This window comes from Leiobunum rupestre, chromosome 9 (genome assembly GCF_980474605.1).
Source record: "Leiobunum rupestre chromosome 9, qqLeiRupe1.1.hap1, whole genome shotgun sequence".
NCBI lineage: Eukaryota > Metazoa > Arthropoda > Arachnida > Opiliones > Sclerosomatidae > Leiobunum > Leiobunum rupestre.
This window is the reverse complement of record NC_143392.1, coordinates 32,362,569-32,377,581: the sequence shown is the minus strand read 5'-3', so window position 1 is coordinate 32,377,581 and position 15,013 is coordinate 32,362,569. Positions and strand designations below refer to the sequence as shown.

At 33.2% G+C, this 15,013-nt stretch overlaps 1 protein-coding gene and 1 pseudogene across 2 annotated transcripts; one reads left to right on the top strand and one right to left on the bottom strand.

Moving 5' to 3' along the window:
• Positions 1-6,963: 6,963 nt before the first annotated feature.
• LOC149927157 (uncharacterized) lies at positions 6,964-9,592 on the bottom strand. The gene has a single exon (XM_090159015.1). It carries the CDS (start codon positions 8,689-8,691, stop codon positions 8,173-8,175), a length of 519 nt encoding a protein of 172 aa, XP_090015141.1. The 5' UTR covers positions 8,692-9,592; the 3' UTR covers positions 6,964-8,172.
• Positions 9,593-10,400: 808 nt separating this feature from the next.
• On the top strand, positions 10,401-11,896 carry LOC149927156 (very long chain fatty acid elongase 6 pseudogene; annotated as a pseudogene). Its single transcript, XR_016474031.1, has 2 exons — positions 10,401-10,544; positions 10,886-11,896. The product of XR_016474031.1 is annotated as a very long chain fatty acid elongase 6 pseudogene (transcript).
• The last annotated feature ends 3,117 nt before the right edge of the window (positions 11,897-15,013 follow it).

Genomic DNA, 15,013 nt, shown 5'->3' with positions numbered 1-15,013 from the left:
AATAAGTTGGTAATACGTGTGAAATGATAAATTTTATTGCAAATTTTATTTTTTAGCATCCAGGTAGAGTAAAATTTAGTCGAAGAAAGGACCCCACAAGGTTAGGTCCAACATTGAAATAAATATTAATTAAAAATATATTAATGGTTATTTCCTTGAGAAAATTGATATTTCATTTCCTTAAAGCAAAATTTAAATGCGCAAACAGCGTGGAATTTTTAGTAAATAAGTTGGTAATACGTGTGAAAAGGAAATTTTTTATTGCGCATTCATTTGAAACTTACACAAAATCAACATCCTTAAACTATTCAAAAAATTACAAATAAGCGATTGATATAAAAAAGGTAAATTTGAAACAGAAACAAAACAATATGTCACGGACATTTAAGTACACACAATTCCCCCGATGTATTAACTATATTTTTTTGGAGTTAATTGGTATGAAATTCAAATATCACAATAGCGCGTACGCGGGTTGTGGGGTCCCGCAAATTGGCCAGAAATCTCACTTAAAATTAAAAGTTGTTAATGCGACCGAAAACGTAATTAACAAACAATCAGTACTAACTAAAAATATATTATACAACAAAGTCGGTCTTAATTTAAAAAAGTTAAGTATAAAATCGCCAGAAATCAAATAGACAACAATAACTAAAATGGACAAATACCCCACTTCCGGGGCCCAGATCTCACGCCGGTACCTCTAACCATGGATTAAATAACCTTACAGGTCACTATCGACAACGACCGGAAGTCTCATTTTTACCGATACACGTGGGAAAAATTGTTCAAAAGGGGTTTTGGCGGGTTTTGCTAATTTCGTCTGCTATCTGTGTGATCATTCTAGGCCGAATTTTTGAAATTAATTTGTAAAAAATCATAATTTAAAATGTTTTCAGCCACATATGAAATTTTAGGTATTCCAAGACAAAACGTGAAAAAGGAAAATGAAATTATTGTTGCAGAAGATAAATTATAATAATCATTCCTTAAAAAAAGGTTTTTAAATTAGAAAGCCGATCGGCTGCCCCATGGCAAAACCTTTTAACCACCAAATTTTGGAAAAATTAGATTTTAACGCATCAGTATTACTAAGGCATGTACAAAAGTACTGTAAAAGTTTCAGGTAAAAGTCATAAATATTTAACTATTTATGACTTAAAAAATGGTTTTGGATTTTATAATTTTCGCATTAAAAACCACGTTAAAATCTTATAACTTAGGTTTTGAAAAAGTCAAATATCTCAAAATTACGATCGTGTTGGTTAAAAGGTTTTGCCATGGGACAGCCGCGATGCCTAAGTGATTATCATTGAAATGTTATTTCAGAAAATAGTGAAGAAGAAATGTCGCTTTGTCAATCCCTAGTGATTTTGAAAAAGATTATGTACCATTAGCATCTAAAGAGTAACGTTATTTAATCCACGCTCTAACGTACCGCGAGAAATAGCGCGAACACCGGCGGCGACGGCGGCGGACACCGTACGTGAAACTAATACACGCGAGTCCTTTACGATTGTGTGTAAAAAGACTTGTTTTTCTGATTCACGTTTCTAAAATTTTTCGGTGTGTCACGTTCGATTTACAGCGAGCCGAAACCGGTTGTCGCGGATCGAATAAGCTACGTTGCGCGGTTTAAATGGCTCGTATGTTTATTCGGAAACGTATATTAGGAATTCTTAAAATAAAACGTCATTAATGGCATTATTATCAACCACAACGCTCGTAATGGAAGTCAACGTTAAACCCGGTTTTCCGAGACATGGCGTAATCCTTACCCAGAAATTGCGTTACTGATTTCTATAATGCTGTTTAAAACAGTCAACACTACAGTGAAATTGCATGATGGGGAATCTGGCGAAAGAAACACCTGTGGCCCTATCGATAGCCACTTGAGATCGATTTTTGGGATATTTAGCGTGTATTAGGTTATACCTACTATTTCCTGTCGTTAACTCAAATATATGTATTAATTTAATCTATTTATATTATATAATATTATATAAACTATTATATTATATAATATAAACTATTATATTATATAATATAAACTATTATATTATGTAATATAAACTATTATATTATGTAATATAAACATATTATATTATGTAATATAAACATATTATATTATGTAATATAAACTATTATATTATGTAATATAAACATATTATATTATGTAATATAAACTATTATATTATGTAATATGAACTATTATATTATGTAATATAAACTATTATATTATGTAATATAAACATATTATATTATGTAATATAAACTATTATATTATGTAATATAAACTATTATATTATGTAATATAAACTATTATATTATGTAATATAAACTATTATATTATGTAATATAAACTATTATATTATGTAATATAAACATATTATATTATGTAATATAAACTATTATATTATGTAATATAAACTATTATATTATGTAATATAAACTATTATATTATGTAATATAAACTATTATATTATGTAATATAAACTATTATATTATGTAATATAAACATATTATATTATGTAATATAAACATATTATGTTATGTAATATAAACATATTATATTATGTAATATAAACTACTATATTATGTAATATAAACATATTATATTATGTAATATAAACATATTATATAATATTATATTATATAATATTATATATAATATAATATAATATAATATAATATTATATTATATAATATTATATATTATATTATATTATATATTATATTATATCTATTATACTATATATGTATACTACTTGTCTAAGATAAAGAAAATAGTTAAATATTATTAAATCACCAAATTGCAGATAAACTAGCAAATCAAGAATATAAAAAGATAAAGGCCTCCAAAACTAAAATTATTTCGTGCTAAGGAAGATTCGAAGCTGTTTTGACGATTAGAAATATGACTAATCTAAAACACCTGAAAAACAAGTAAAATGATAACGAAAGAACGAAGAAAAACAAGGTTTTTTCCTTTCAGTCGTTCAAAGTTTATCGTTAAGCCTAAATATAATCCCTCGATAGCGAATAAAAAATAGCCCTCTTGTTGTTAAGGCGCTTAGATCCAACGTTAATTTATGCCATTATTTAGATTTAAGGCCGCTTTAGGCCTAATAATTTTTTTACGTCGAAGCAAAAAATTCCCGTTAGGTCTAACACAATTTTTAGCGTCTACACAAAAATCTCCGTTAGGCCTAATACCATATTTTTGCGTCGACATAAAAAAAACCTCGTTAGGCCTAATACAATTTTTTAGCTTCGACACAAAAAATCATCGTTAGGCCTAATACAATTTTTTAGCTTCGACACAAAAAATCCCCGTTAGGCCTAATACCATATTTTTGCGTCGGCATAAAAAAACCTCGTTAGGCCTAATACAATTTTTTAGCTTCGACACAAAAAATCATCGTTAGGCCTAATACAATTTTTTAGCTTCGACACAAAAAATCCCCGTTAGGCCTAATATTATATTTTTGCGTCGACATAAAAAAACCTCGTTAGGCCTAATACAATTTTTTAGCTTCGACACAAAAAATCATCGTTAGGCCTAATACATTTTTTTAGCGTCGACGCAAAAAAATCCCCGTTAGGCCTAATACAATTTTTTAGCTTCGACACAAAAAATCTCCGTTAGGCTTAATACAATTTTTTAGCGTCGACACAAAAAATCTCCGTTAGGCCTAATACAATTTTTTAGCTTCGACACAAAAAATCCCCGTTAGGCCTAATACCATATTTTTGCGTCGGCATAAAAAAACCTCGTTAGGCCTAATACAATTTTTTAGCTTCGACACAAAAAATCATCGTTAGGCCTAATACCATATTTTTGCGTCGGCATAAAAAAAACCTCGTTAGGCCTAATACAATTTTTTAGCTTCGACACAAAAAATCTCCGTTAGGCTTAATACAATTTTTTAGCGTCGACACAAAAAATCTCCGTTAGGCCTAATACAATTTTTTAGCTTCGACACAAAAAATCCCCGTTAGGCCTAATACCATATTTTTGCGTCGGCATAAAAAAACCTCGTTAGGCCTAATACAATTTTTTAGCTTCGACACAAAAAATCCCCGTTAGGCCTAATACCATATTTTTGCGTCGGCATAAAAAAAACCTCGTTAGGCCTAATACAATTTTTTAGCTTCGACACAAAAAATCCCCGTTAGGCCTAATACCATATTTTTGCGTCGACACAAAAAAAAACCCGTATATTTTAGCATCAGCGCTCACCGTGCCGTTTTTGCCCTATTGAAAACTCGCCTTTAACTCCGTAACTTCCGTAATAAATTGTACAATACGTGCAAATATAGACGTCTACGTTTACGTCACACGAATGGCGAAACCCCCCAAACTTTCCAAGAGGATTCCCTTTTGCTTTAAAATAAGTCTTTGCCAAAAACCGAGCGAAGGGGATTTTTCCACGCGGCTAAAAATAACGATAGTATTTATGGAGAAAAATCTGCCTAGACCATACAGGAAGAACCCGATATTTTTACTTTTGGTACGCTCGACTTACAAGTGTTAGTGTTTTTATATTTTGCCATACCGCAAATGCTAAAGTTTAAACGATTACAAACCGTTGAGGAAAGGTGGCCAGCTTATTCGAAATAACCGTTAAGACCTACGCCTATATTATGGCTTACGAAATATAGGTCAAATGGTTAACCTTTTACTAATCTCAAGGTTTCTATCCGCCATTCCCAAACAAACGTTAAATTAAATAATACGAAATCGTGTTTGTTTTCGAATTGGTTTTTCGAGATAAAAAACCGCTTTGTAGGTTATAATATCTGGCTTCCCTAGCTTAGCTACGTTAAAAAGCTAATAATAATAACATTATTAAGGTCATATTAGAGAATTGCCTTCCAAAACGAAAACGTGTTTTGATCCGACGCGGAATAACGAAAATAAAGCGTTCTTATGTTTGCCCTCGATTTCATTTACGTCTAAGCCTTTTAGCGCTTTCGGGTTTCCTGCCTTTCCTACCAGTACACTGTATTGACATGTGTCGCGATATTTAAAGCGCTCTTTTCATTTCTGCTCAGCCGATTTAAACGACGCTGTGGTTATTAATACACTGGTCGTTAAATTACGTATGGTAAATTATGTAACGTGTAAGATCGACAGCGCTCCGATAAAATTATGTATTTGTACGGCATATTTACTAGTGATTTTCACGACAATAGAACAGTGTTTAGCGAATTAAATAAATTTCTTAATTTATGTTATATGAATACAGGGCTAGTATAGGAATGATAGGAAATTTCATAGAAAATATAGGAATTTATAGGAACATTTTTAGCTAAAAAATAGGAATTTATAGAAACATTTTTAGCTAAAAAATAGGAATTTATAGTAACAATTTAAGCTAAAAAATAGGAATTTATAAGAACATTTTAGCTAAAAATAGTAATTTATAGGAACAATTTTGAAAAAATTGGAAATTATAGTAACAATTTAAGCTAAAAAATAGGAATTTATAAGAACATTTTAGCTAAAAATAGGAATTTATAGGAACAATTTTGAAAAAATTGGAAATTATAGGAGCATATTGAAATTATAGGAATTTATAGGAACTCTGCCTAACCGTTGATGTTTTCGGGAGTACCGGACCTAAGCCAGAGCTAAGCTCCATTTAGAAGGCAAATTTTTCCCAAACGTTAAGGCTGTTTTCTAATACATTATTTTTAAAATTATAGGAATTTCTGGATATAGCTATATAGAAAAACTAGAAAATTTCGAAAAAATAGGAATTTATAGGAACAATTTTGAAAAATAAAAGAGAAATTATAGGAGCATATTGAAATTATAGGAATTTATAGGAACTCTGGGAGCCCTGGTAATATATTATCATATTATATATAATTATTATTTCGGAGGGTTTTGGAAAATTATAGACCAAAGTGTGATTTATTAAATTTTTGTCAGATTAATTTGTTGGGGTACCAATACATTGATTGTACCCCTGTATGAAATCTAGGAAGGTACAATGTACCCCCTATTCCACCACCACTGAAAATGGTCACTGCTATAAGCTTTTTCTTATTAGTAAAATAGTACTAAATAGTAGTAAGCCACCACCCTCCTACGCATTGTAACTCGGCACCTGTTTAAGGCATTAAACTTCGCTCGTTGACTTGGGCCTAAGCTGGTGCCTTGGGTATTAGCCTAGTTGATTATTATTATTACTTGGGAAAACTCTTACAAGTTTCTTCTACGTTTTCGAGGGGTAGCGTATATACCAAAGAAGAAAAGTGAAATGTGTGTAAAATAATTAGGAAAATCTTTAACCAATGCAATGCTTGGAAAATTGGAACCAAATAAATGTACATAAAATCGAAGCCCTATGAAGTTCTTTCAGTTTTAACACAATTTGTAAAATTAATGTTTTTGCAGTTCTATGTAGTATTTAAAAATAAATCTTTTATACATTTGTAAATGTTTAAAGTTAATTGAAGAATACTGCTTTGGGGACAAAATACTTACTTGAAAATTCGAAAATATTCTGAAAATTAATCCTCATAGTCAAATTTACCTAAAATAAGCAAATGTTTGCGCCATTTAAGAAATATTTAGGGCATTTTGAATTAATTAGAAACATAATTGATATAACGAAGTTTCTGCTTTCTTGCCCATTATCTTATTTCAGTATATAATCAATATTGTTATTAATTACATATTACAGTGTTTTCCCTGACTTATTTTCTGCCAAAATTATATTAATTTTGTAGCATAATTTAAGTAAACGTTTCCCATTTGCAAAAATAATTAAATCCCTACTAGTTTTAAAATTTCCGGACTTTTCCACGAATTCCAATTTGTTTAGGTACTATAGTAACCCTCTGTATTGGGAACAAGTTGGAGCCTTCAGAAAATGGACCCTGGACCCCTTAAAATTGAATAAAAACAAATATTTCACCAATGAAAAGTCTTTTATTTTTCAATTCATTTTTCTAGTTTTCAGGGTTTTTTGGTCACAGTTTTTGTATAACCACGGAATTATTTTCACATTGAAAAAATCCTATTTTGCGGGGAGGCGACAATGCTTAAAAAAATTATGAGATCACAAATGAACAACCTCCATCACGGCATCAGAAAAATAAGTAATTTCAAATTAATTATCAATTTAATTTTAAGGATAGGTAATTTGTTTTTGAAATGTGCAAAGGGTGCGATATAACGTTATTTTCAGTTAAAAAAATTGATTTGAAATGCCTTTCACAACTTAATGAAATACAATAATATGAATTGTTTACAATATGGAGGGGGGGGGAATGAAATTTTATTCCACATTCACAACTATATTATTAATATTAATCGCGTTCAGCCAAAACTTTTAAGACATTTTTCTGTTTTCCAAGCTTACATTTATGTTATTTATTAAATTAAGTTGTACTTGCGTCTTGAGAAGAAATGTAAAATTTCCGAGAATAATGGGTTGAGCTAATTTATCCTCGAATGACGTCATCGTTATATATTCCTCGCATCATTTTATGTAGTAAGGGGGGGGGGTAAATTCACGGGCCCCATCTTTTGGTCGGGCGGTCAGCCAATGAGAAAGCTAGGTCGCCGTTCCTCCCCTCCCGCCCACGACGAAAACCAAAACAAAGAAAATGGCCGAAATGGCCACGATATCGAGTTATTGACAAAAATAACCACCGAAATATTTAGTTTCATGATTTTAAATTAATTGTAGGAGGGCGACAAGAAGAGGTAATTTAATTAAAGTTAAAGATACATTCCTACCTTTAACTAACATAGTTAAGTAACCCTCGGGGATGAAAATTTTATACCTAAATTACATTATTACGTTAAACATTTTCAATAGAAAATTAATAATTAGAAAACCCTAAAGATGAATGAATATGGCATTCGCGACTTCTTCTTTTTGATAAATATGAGAATGACTTGAAAAATTTGAAAATTAATGAAAATAAAAATACTAGTTATGTATAAACAAAGAAAATATCCTAGTTGGGGGTTGACGCTCGTCCTAAAACGACGCGTATTTCAAAAATAAGTCAATTTGAATAAAAATGTCTGGATGCGCTCCCGTCTCGAGCGAAACTTCGCGAAAACGCGGGCGCGGTAATTTATCTGAATAAAACGTTTTTGTTTTTCATATTTTTTCTTTGTTGAAGTTTTGATTACAAAATAAATCACAGTTCGACGGCCGTTCTCGCCGCGGAGTTATTCGGCGCGTTGATCGCCGGCAAGTCACAAACGCTGCAATCATACTCGTAAAAATCGATGTTCGCTTTATTCGAAGGGATTTCGTCAGCCTGGCCTCCACCTCCGCCCAACTGCAACCTTTTCACGGCTTCTTTTATCAGACTACCCTCTCGCAGTAACACTTGTAACATTTCGTAAGGGTCATCCAAGGATGGTACCTTTTTCTGGCGATGATGAGTCTTGTTATTGTTAGTCGCGCACAAACCGCAATCGCATTTGGGCGTTTTGGCGGCGGCAGTCCTTCCCGGCACTTCGTAAGGGGACACCCGTTTCTGTTTCGAGCAATAGGAATGACACGAACGAGATTTCAGTCTCAAATTGTGCTTGATAGCGGCTACTAACTCCTCCACATCCGCCGCGACGTCCAACAACGCTGCCTCCTCCTTCTCGGGCATTTTGACGCTCTCTTCTGGTACTTGGAAATTATCCGTTTCGATACTGGGCATCACTCGAAAATTCACGGCGTAGAACACTCGGCTCGTAATCCGCGAGCGATTTCGACGATAAATAGATCCGATGGCTTAATAGTTAAAGCTCCGGGAATAAACACAAACAATGGTTATCGCTCGACGGACGTACTACGTCCTACCTAATCGTACTCCAACGAGTCTTTGTTTTGTTTGGGTTCCGGTCCAAACAGGCTTGCCGGGTCTATCTCTCTCTCTCCCGCGACCTAGTTTCGCGTTGTATACCGCTACCCAAACAAAGTAGTTCCCCGAATAAATCGATAATAAATCCCTTCAATATCGGACGAAACCAGGTTAGACAGAATTATCGGCGCTTCCCCTATGGACAATATGAAATTTTAATTAACGTAAACGCGATGGCACTCTCGTATCGTGACTTTCGATAGTTTGGGAATCGAACGAAACGCGCCGTAAAAACGATCCAAAACGTTTTGTATGGCGGAGTGATTTCTTTCTAGCGTGACGCGTAATATCGGATGGGGAGAGCGCTACTTTCTGACTCCGCCCCTTCTGTGTGGGTTGAGTAGGGTACACGTGCTGCAATGTTGTTATAGCGCTTGCGTACTGAGAGGGTAAACGACCCAGCGAGGTTTCGCGGGAACAAACCGAGGTTGCTCGTTTTGGTAACACCAGGGGGGGAAGGGTACAGTGTGCGTCCCCGTATTAACGTCGCGGGTGTCGGGTGACGCTACGACGGAGAGCGTTAAATATAGAATAATATCGCCTCAGAAGACGCGTTTTGCCTGGGCATACGTGTACACACGTCGTGGTTGTTCGTAAAAGTTGAATGGCGCTCTTCTGGGAAAATCAATGAAAAGGCCTAACTATTTGTTTTTATCATGATATACGCTCGACCACGAATAAGCGACAGTCACATTTTAGATAATGATAACGCGTGATTTTCACCTTTGAACGAATCAAATCACTGAAACGTGCCATAGCTAATTTCAAGGTTACAATAACAAAAATACGTTATCAAAAATTTGGAGCGGGCCCAATTCCACAACGTTTAGGGCCCGCTTATAAGAGTTGATATTTTTATTGTCAACGTAACTACACCACTTTTGCAATAAAACTAAATAAAAATTATTACGATAATTGCTCTGTCTAGCCTCAAATGAGTATCATAATCAAAATTACGAATTAGGACTTACAATATAACGATATTATAGATCGACACCGAAACAATAGCGCCATCTATTGTAGACAAATACAAAAATCATCCGCTAAAAAAATATGAAAAGGCGAAAGTGGCGCCATCATCGCCAACTTGAGGAAACAATTACTTGGTAAAAAATACAAACACTAATACTGTATGTTCCAACCGATTATCTTAAGAGCTAAAATATAGACACGGTCAATGAAATAACTAAACAATACGCTTATCAATATGCGTTAATTTAAATAAACGTAGCTATTGTACTGCCAACTCATTTCCTTCTTCTTACAACAGTTATTGGCAATTACAGCTTAATAAGAAGCCTTCCTATCATAAAGTTCCCTAGACTATCAGAAAGATAAGATCATTAACGCAAATCATCTCAAACAAAAGACGATTATTTCCAAAAAAAATGAAGAAATTTTTAAAATCTTGACAATAGCCACTTTCCCACGCGATATATGACTGCTTAAAAATGTCTATTTTACATTATCATTGGTTTATAGGCCCTTCTTTAAACAATTACACTGTTATCGCTTTATTTTTATCATGTTTAAAAAATTTAAATCAACCCTTTAATTAGTATAAAGGTCCTACGAAAGCGAAAATAGTTTTCCCTTCGAGCCCTCTCCACCGCGAAATTCGGTTCTTTTCGCGAGGAACTTCGTCTCGGGTAAGTTCTCTAGACTCTTGGTCTATCTCAAGTTATTAAATTTAAATTAAGTTTAAAAATTGCAAAATGTATATTTCTGGTACTTGGACCTGAAGCAAAGTTTTTCAAATATGAATTTAAAATATAACAATGGGTTATTTCGTTTATATCCTAATGGACTTAATAACCTAATAAAATATTTTACCACTTAAAAAAATGAATTGAACAAAAGTTAGTTTATAATATATAAAAGAAACGTCAAAATTGTATTAAACGGAAGTGCGAGAAAATTGTTGGTTCACGGAGGCGGCGACGTTGGAGGATGTTCTAACTATTATATCTTCTACGTTTATCGCAAACAGGATACCGCGGAAGTCAAATTCGGAACAGACTCCGAGAGGCCGGCCGACGATGAACATGACTGAATACCGCAACTATACCATCCTTTTTCCCTTCGAAGAAAATTTCGACAAGCACGAATACAAGGCCTGGATGGACAAGCACTGGTCGTTGTCCGTCTACGCGGGAATAGCGTACGTCATCATGGTCTTCGGCGGTCAAGAGTTCATGAAGTCCAAGTCCGCGTACCAATTACGACCTGTACTAGTCCTGTGGAACTCGTGTTTGGCAATTTTCAGTCTTCTGGGAGCTCTTCGCACTATGCCCGAGTTGGCCCACGTTCTTTGGGGACAAGGTTTCCACAGCGTCGTTTGCAGTCGTAGCTACGTCGAAGACAACCGCGTCAGTGGCTTCTGGGGTTGGCTCTTCGCCGTCTCGAAGATGGCCGAGTTGGTGGACACCGCCTTCGTGGTCCTGCGAAAGCAAAATCTGATCTTCCTGCATTGGTATCACCACTTGACGACCCTGGTCTACAGCTGGGCGATTTATAGCGACCATCCGTCCATCGCCAGAACCCACATCTTCCTCAACTACTCGGTTCACGCCTTCATGTACTTCTATTACGTCCTCAGGGCTCTGAGAATCAAGACTCCGCGGTGGTTCGCCATGTTCATCACCACGGCTCAGATCTTGCAATTGCTCATTGGTTCGGCGGTGGCGTTTTACGCGTTCTGGTTAAAAATGAACGGTCTCGAATGCGGAGTCTCCCGGAAAACCGCCACGCTCTCGACTCTCATTTATGTCACTCTCATGTTTCTATTCGTAAGATTCTTCTATTTAAGTTACTTTGTAAATACTAAGACGAAACGCGAGAAAAATGCCTAGTTTTTCTTCAATAACATTTTACGATTGTTATTGTTTTAAGGATAAATATAACGAAATATTTCCATATTTTTAATATTTTTTTAAAATATGAATTATAATAATGGTACGTACGAATGTTATTTGACTAAATAAAATTATAAAATTAAAAATTGATTTTATTTCGCTAGCCATACTAGCTTTAGTGATCAATAAGCTACCACCAGGATAACTTGACTATCTTAAACAACCAGACTGTTTATAATGGTAAATTACGCTCAACAATTGATGATTATTTTAATATCGCAAACTTAACAAATAAGTTTGAAAACGTTTCAATGATAAATCGTAGATAATATTTCGTGTATCTATCGTTCCTGTATTCAATTACCTCTTTACGGCGGTGGTTATTTCCTGGATAATGTTAATAGTCAAGTTCCAAAGACTAGTATTAACGAAAGTTGTCGATACTTATGCAACTTTGTGATTTATTTTTAAAAGAACTACCACCGGCCAAAATGACACTGACATTACAACTGTAAAGGAGAATTAGATTCCTATTTCTTTAAGGCAAAGATAATATACATCATTATAGGTAATACAGATTATTAGTAGGGAAATTAGTTTTGGTCCATATCACAGTTCGTAGCAGTTGCCAGCTTGAAAAATCCTAGTCAGATAAACAAGTTTTTTTACGTGTTGGTAAATAAATGATAATGAGCACAAGTGTCCAACCATAGATCTGAATATTGGAATAACACAGCCCATTCGCGGAAATTTACGGAAGTGAAGCGATTATCGAAATCATGGATAAATATTTAGATACGTACGTATAGTGGTAATTTCCTACGGCTATCCGAGCGAGTTTCAGAATGGACTTTGTACCTATTGGTCCTTTAAACCAAATATTAAAATACTAACAACAAAAACCGTTAATCTTTTTATCCCAACGCGATTCTCACCAGGCGGCCCTATTTCAAAAATATTAAAGATTTAAATTTAAATTAAATTAATTTAATTAATTAATTAATTAATTAATTAAATTAAATTTTAGCTAAAATTAACCCTATATGAGAGGAAAATATTATATTTATGTAGGTATGAAATTAGGCGGTTGTGTTAGCTGTCTAATTATTTAATAAATTAATGACCATAACAAACGTAAGCACTAGCAGAAGATTCAGAAAAATTGCTTCATTGCGAAAATTTGATTTCCTGTCTTTCGCTAATACATCCGGCTATGCCCGGAGTATGAAAAATTCTGAACCGCCACTGTAGCACATTCAGTGATGCCAGATCGAGGGAAATAAATCTACATTAAAATTTTGACTCCGAAAAACGGAAACCAGCTCGAAAATTCGCGAAATCTAGGTAATTGAAGGGATAATTTTACAGCAAAGCTAAAAATTAAAAAAAAATCACAAATCTTTAATAAAATTCCTTAAATTTGAAAAACAAAAATAAATACAGGGTGTTCCCTAAATGGTGGTAGGACCGAGCGTCTTTGGTTCTACAGATTATTTTAAGACGAAAATGTCCTATTAACATTACATTTTAATACCTTAACATAAACATGGACCAAGGATTTAAGGGGACTCACTTATACGGATATTTTGACACGGTAGGCTCGGCCTAAATCGGAAGGCTTACTGAGGTACATTAGCTGCTTTGAAGCGCCTCAAGAATTCTGTTCAACCATCACTGCGAGTTGGGGCTTAGGAGAGTGTACCTTCGAGAAAGTTAGGTTAGGCTTACAAAGAGACTACCCGAGGTGTAACACACCGATTTTGTTCAAACTCGGGGGTTAAGTAAGGCTTAAAGAATCATGAAAATTCATAAAAGGAAAAGTTTCAACGGGCATTAGTTTTGCCATGGCAACCAAAAAGGTTTTGTGCAACACAATATGGAAAATTCCTTACCGAAAATAACATGGGATTTTGAAAATTTTTAAGGGTTGCCCCCTTGGAAAGTTTTCCAAAAAATTGAATTTTTTTTAAAATGCAATTAGAAAAAATTTATCAAAATTGACGAAAAAAAATAAAATTTATAAAAATTTAATAAATTTTTTCAATTTGATGAAAATAGGTAAAAATTCAAATGATTTGATAGAAAATTAATAAAAATTGATTTTATTGATTAAAAATCAATTATGTTTATCAAATTGATAGAATGAGATAAACTTGACCAAATTTTGAAATAGAGATTAACTTTGATAAAATTAAATAAAACTAATACAAATGGATATATTTAATATAATATGGTATAAATTTTGATAAAATCGATAGACTAGAACACTTTTTGATCATTTTTTTGTCAATTTGATCAAAATATAATAGTAAACAAAGCACTTAAAAATTAAATAAGGGTTAATTTTCATGTTTTCCGTCATCACTATTTCTTCAATAACTTTACAACCACAAATCCGATTTGAAAAATTAAACCAGATTTGGTTTCCGAATATTATGACGCATCGAGCAAGGGTAGACACGACAAATTATATTTTTTCATGACGTCATTTTGGATGGGTTTGGCTATTTCCGGCTTTGCTCGCGCCATAATTGTGGTAGGGCATTAATTTTAACTGCATATTATTTTCGTGAGGCTATTCTTTCATAGACGTTTTCATTCAGATAGATCTACCTAAAATAGAAAAAAAATGGCTGCCATGAGAAAACGGCCAGAAACGTTTGATCGGGACTGTACATACCTACGTCTTATTTTATTTATTATTTATTTATCTTTATTTACTGTTTATTGCTTTAAAGAGCAAATTTTCTAAAACCACCTCAATTTTTCAACCATTGGGTACGACCAGCTAAAATATTTCACCAAAGAAATATTTTAATAATAGTAATAATAATAATAATAATAATAATAATAATCAGCTAGGTTAATACCCAAGGCACCACCATAGGCCTAAGTCATCAAGCGACTTTTACATTAATGGATTTATAGAACAAAGTAAATAAATATACCATTTGACTCAACTATCTAATGTTATTTGCACAATATTTTTGCAATGGAATTATATTTATTACTATATCTATTTTTATCCATTTTGAGAAAATTGACAAAAATTGATAAAAATTGTTCTAATATATCGATTTTATCAATATTTATACCATATTATATTAAATATATAATTTTTTTATTAATTTAAATAAATTTTATCAAAGATAAACAATATTTTTATTAATTTTATTTAAATTTATCAAAGTTGCCCGTTGAAACTTTTCCTTTTGGGAATTTTCATGATTCATTAAGGCCTACTTAACCCCCGATTTTGAACA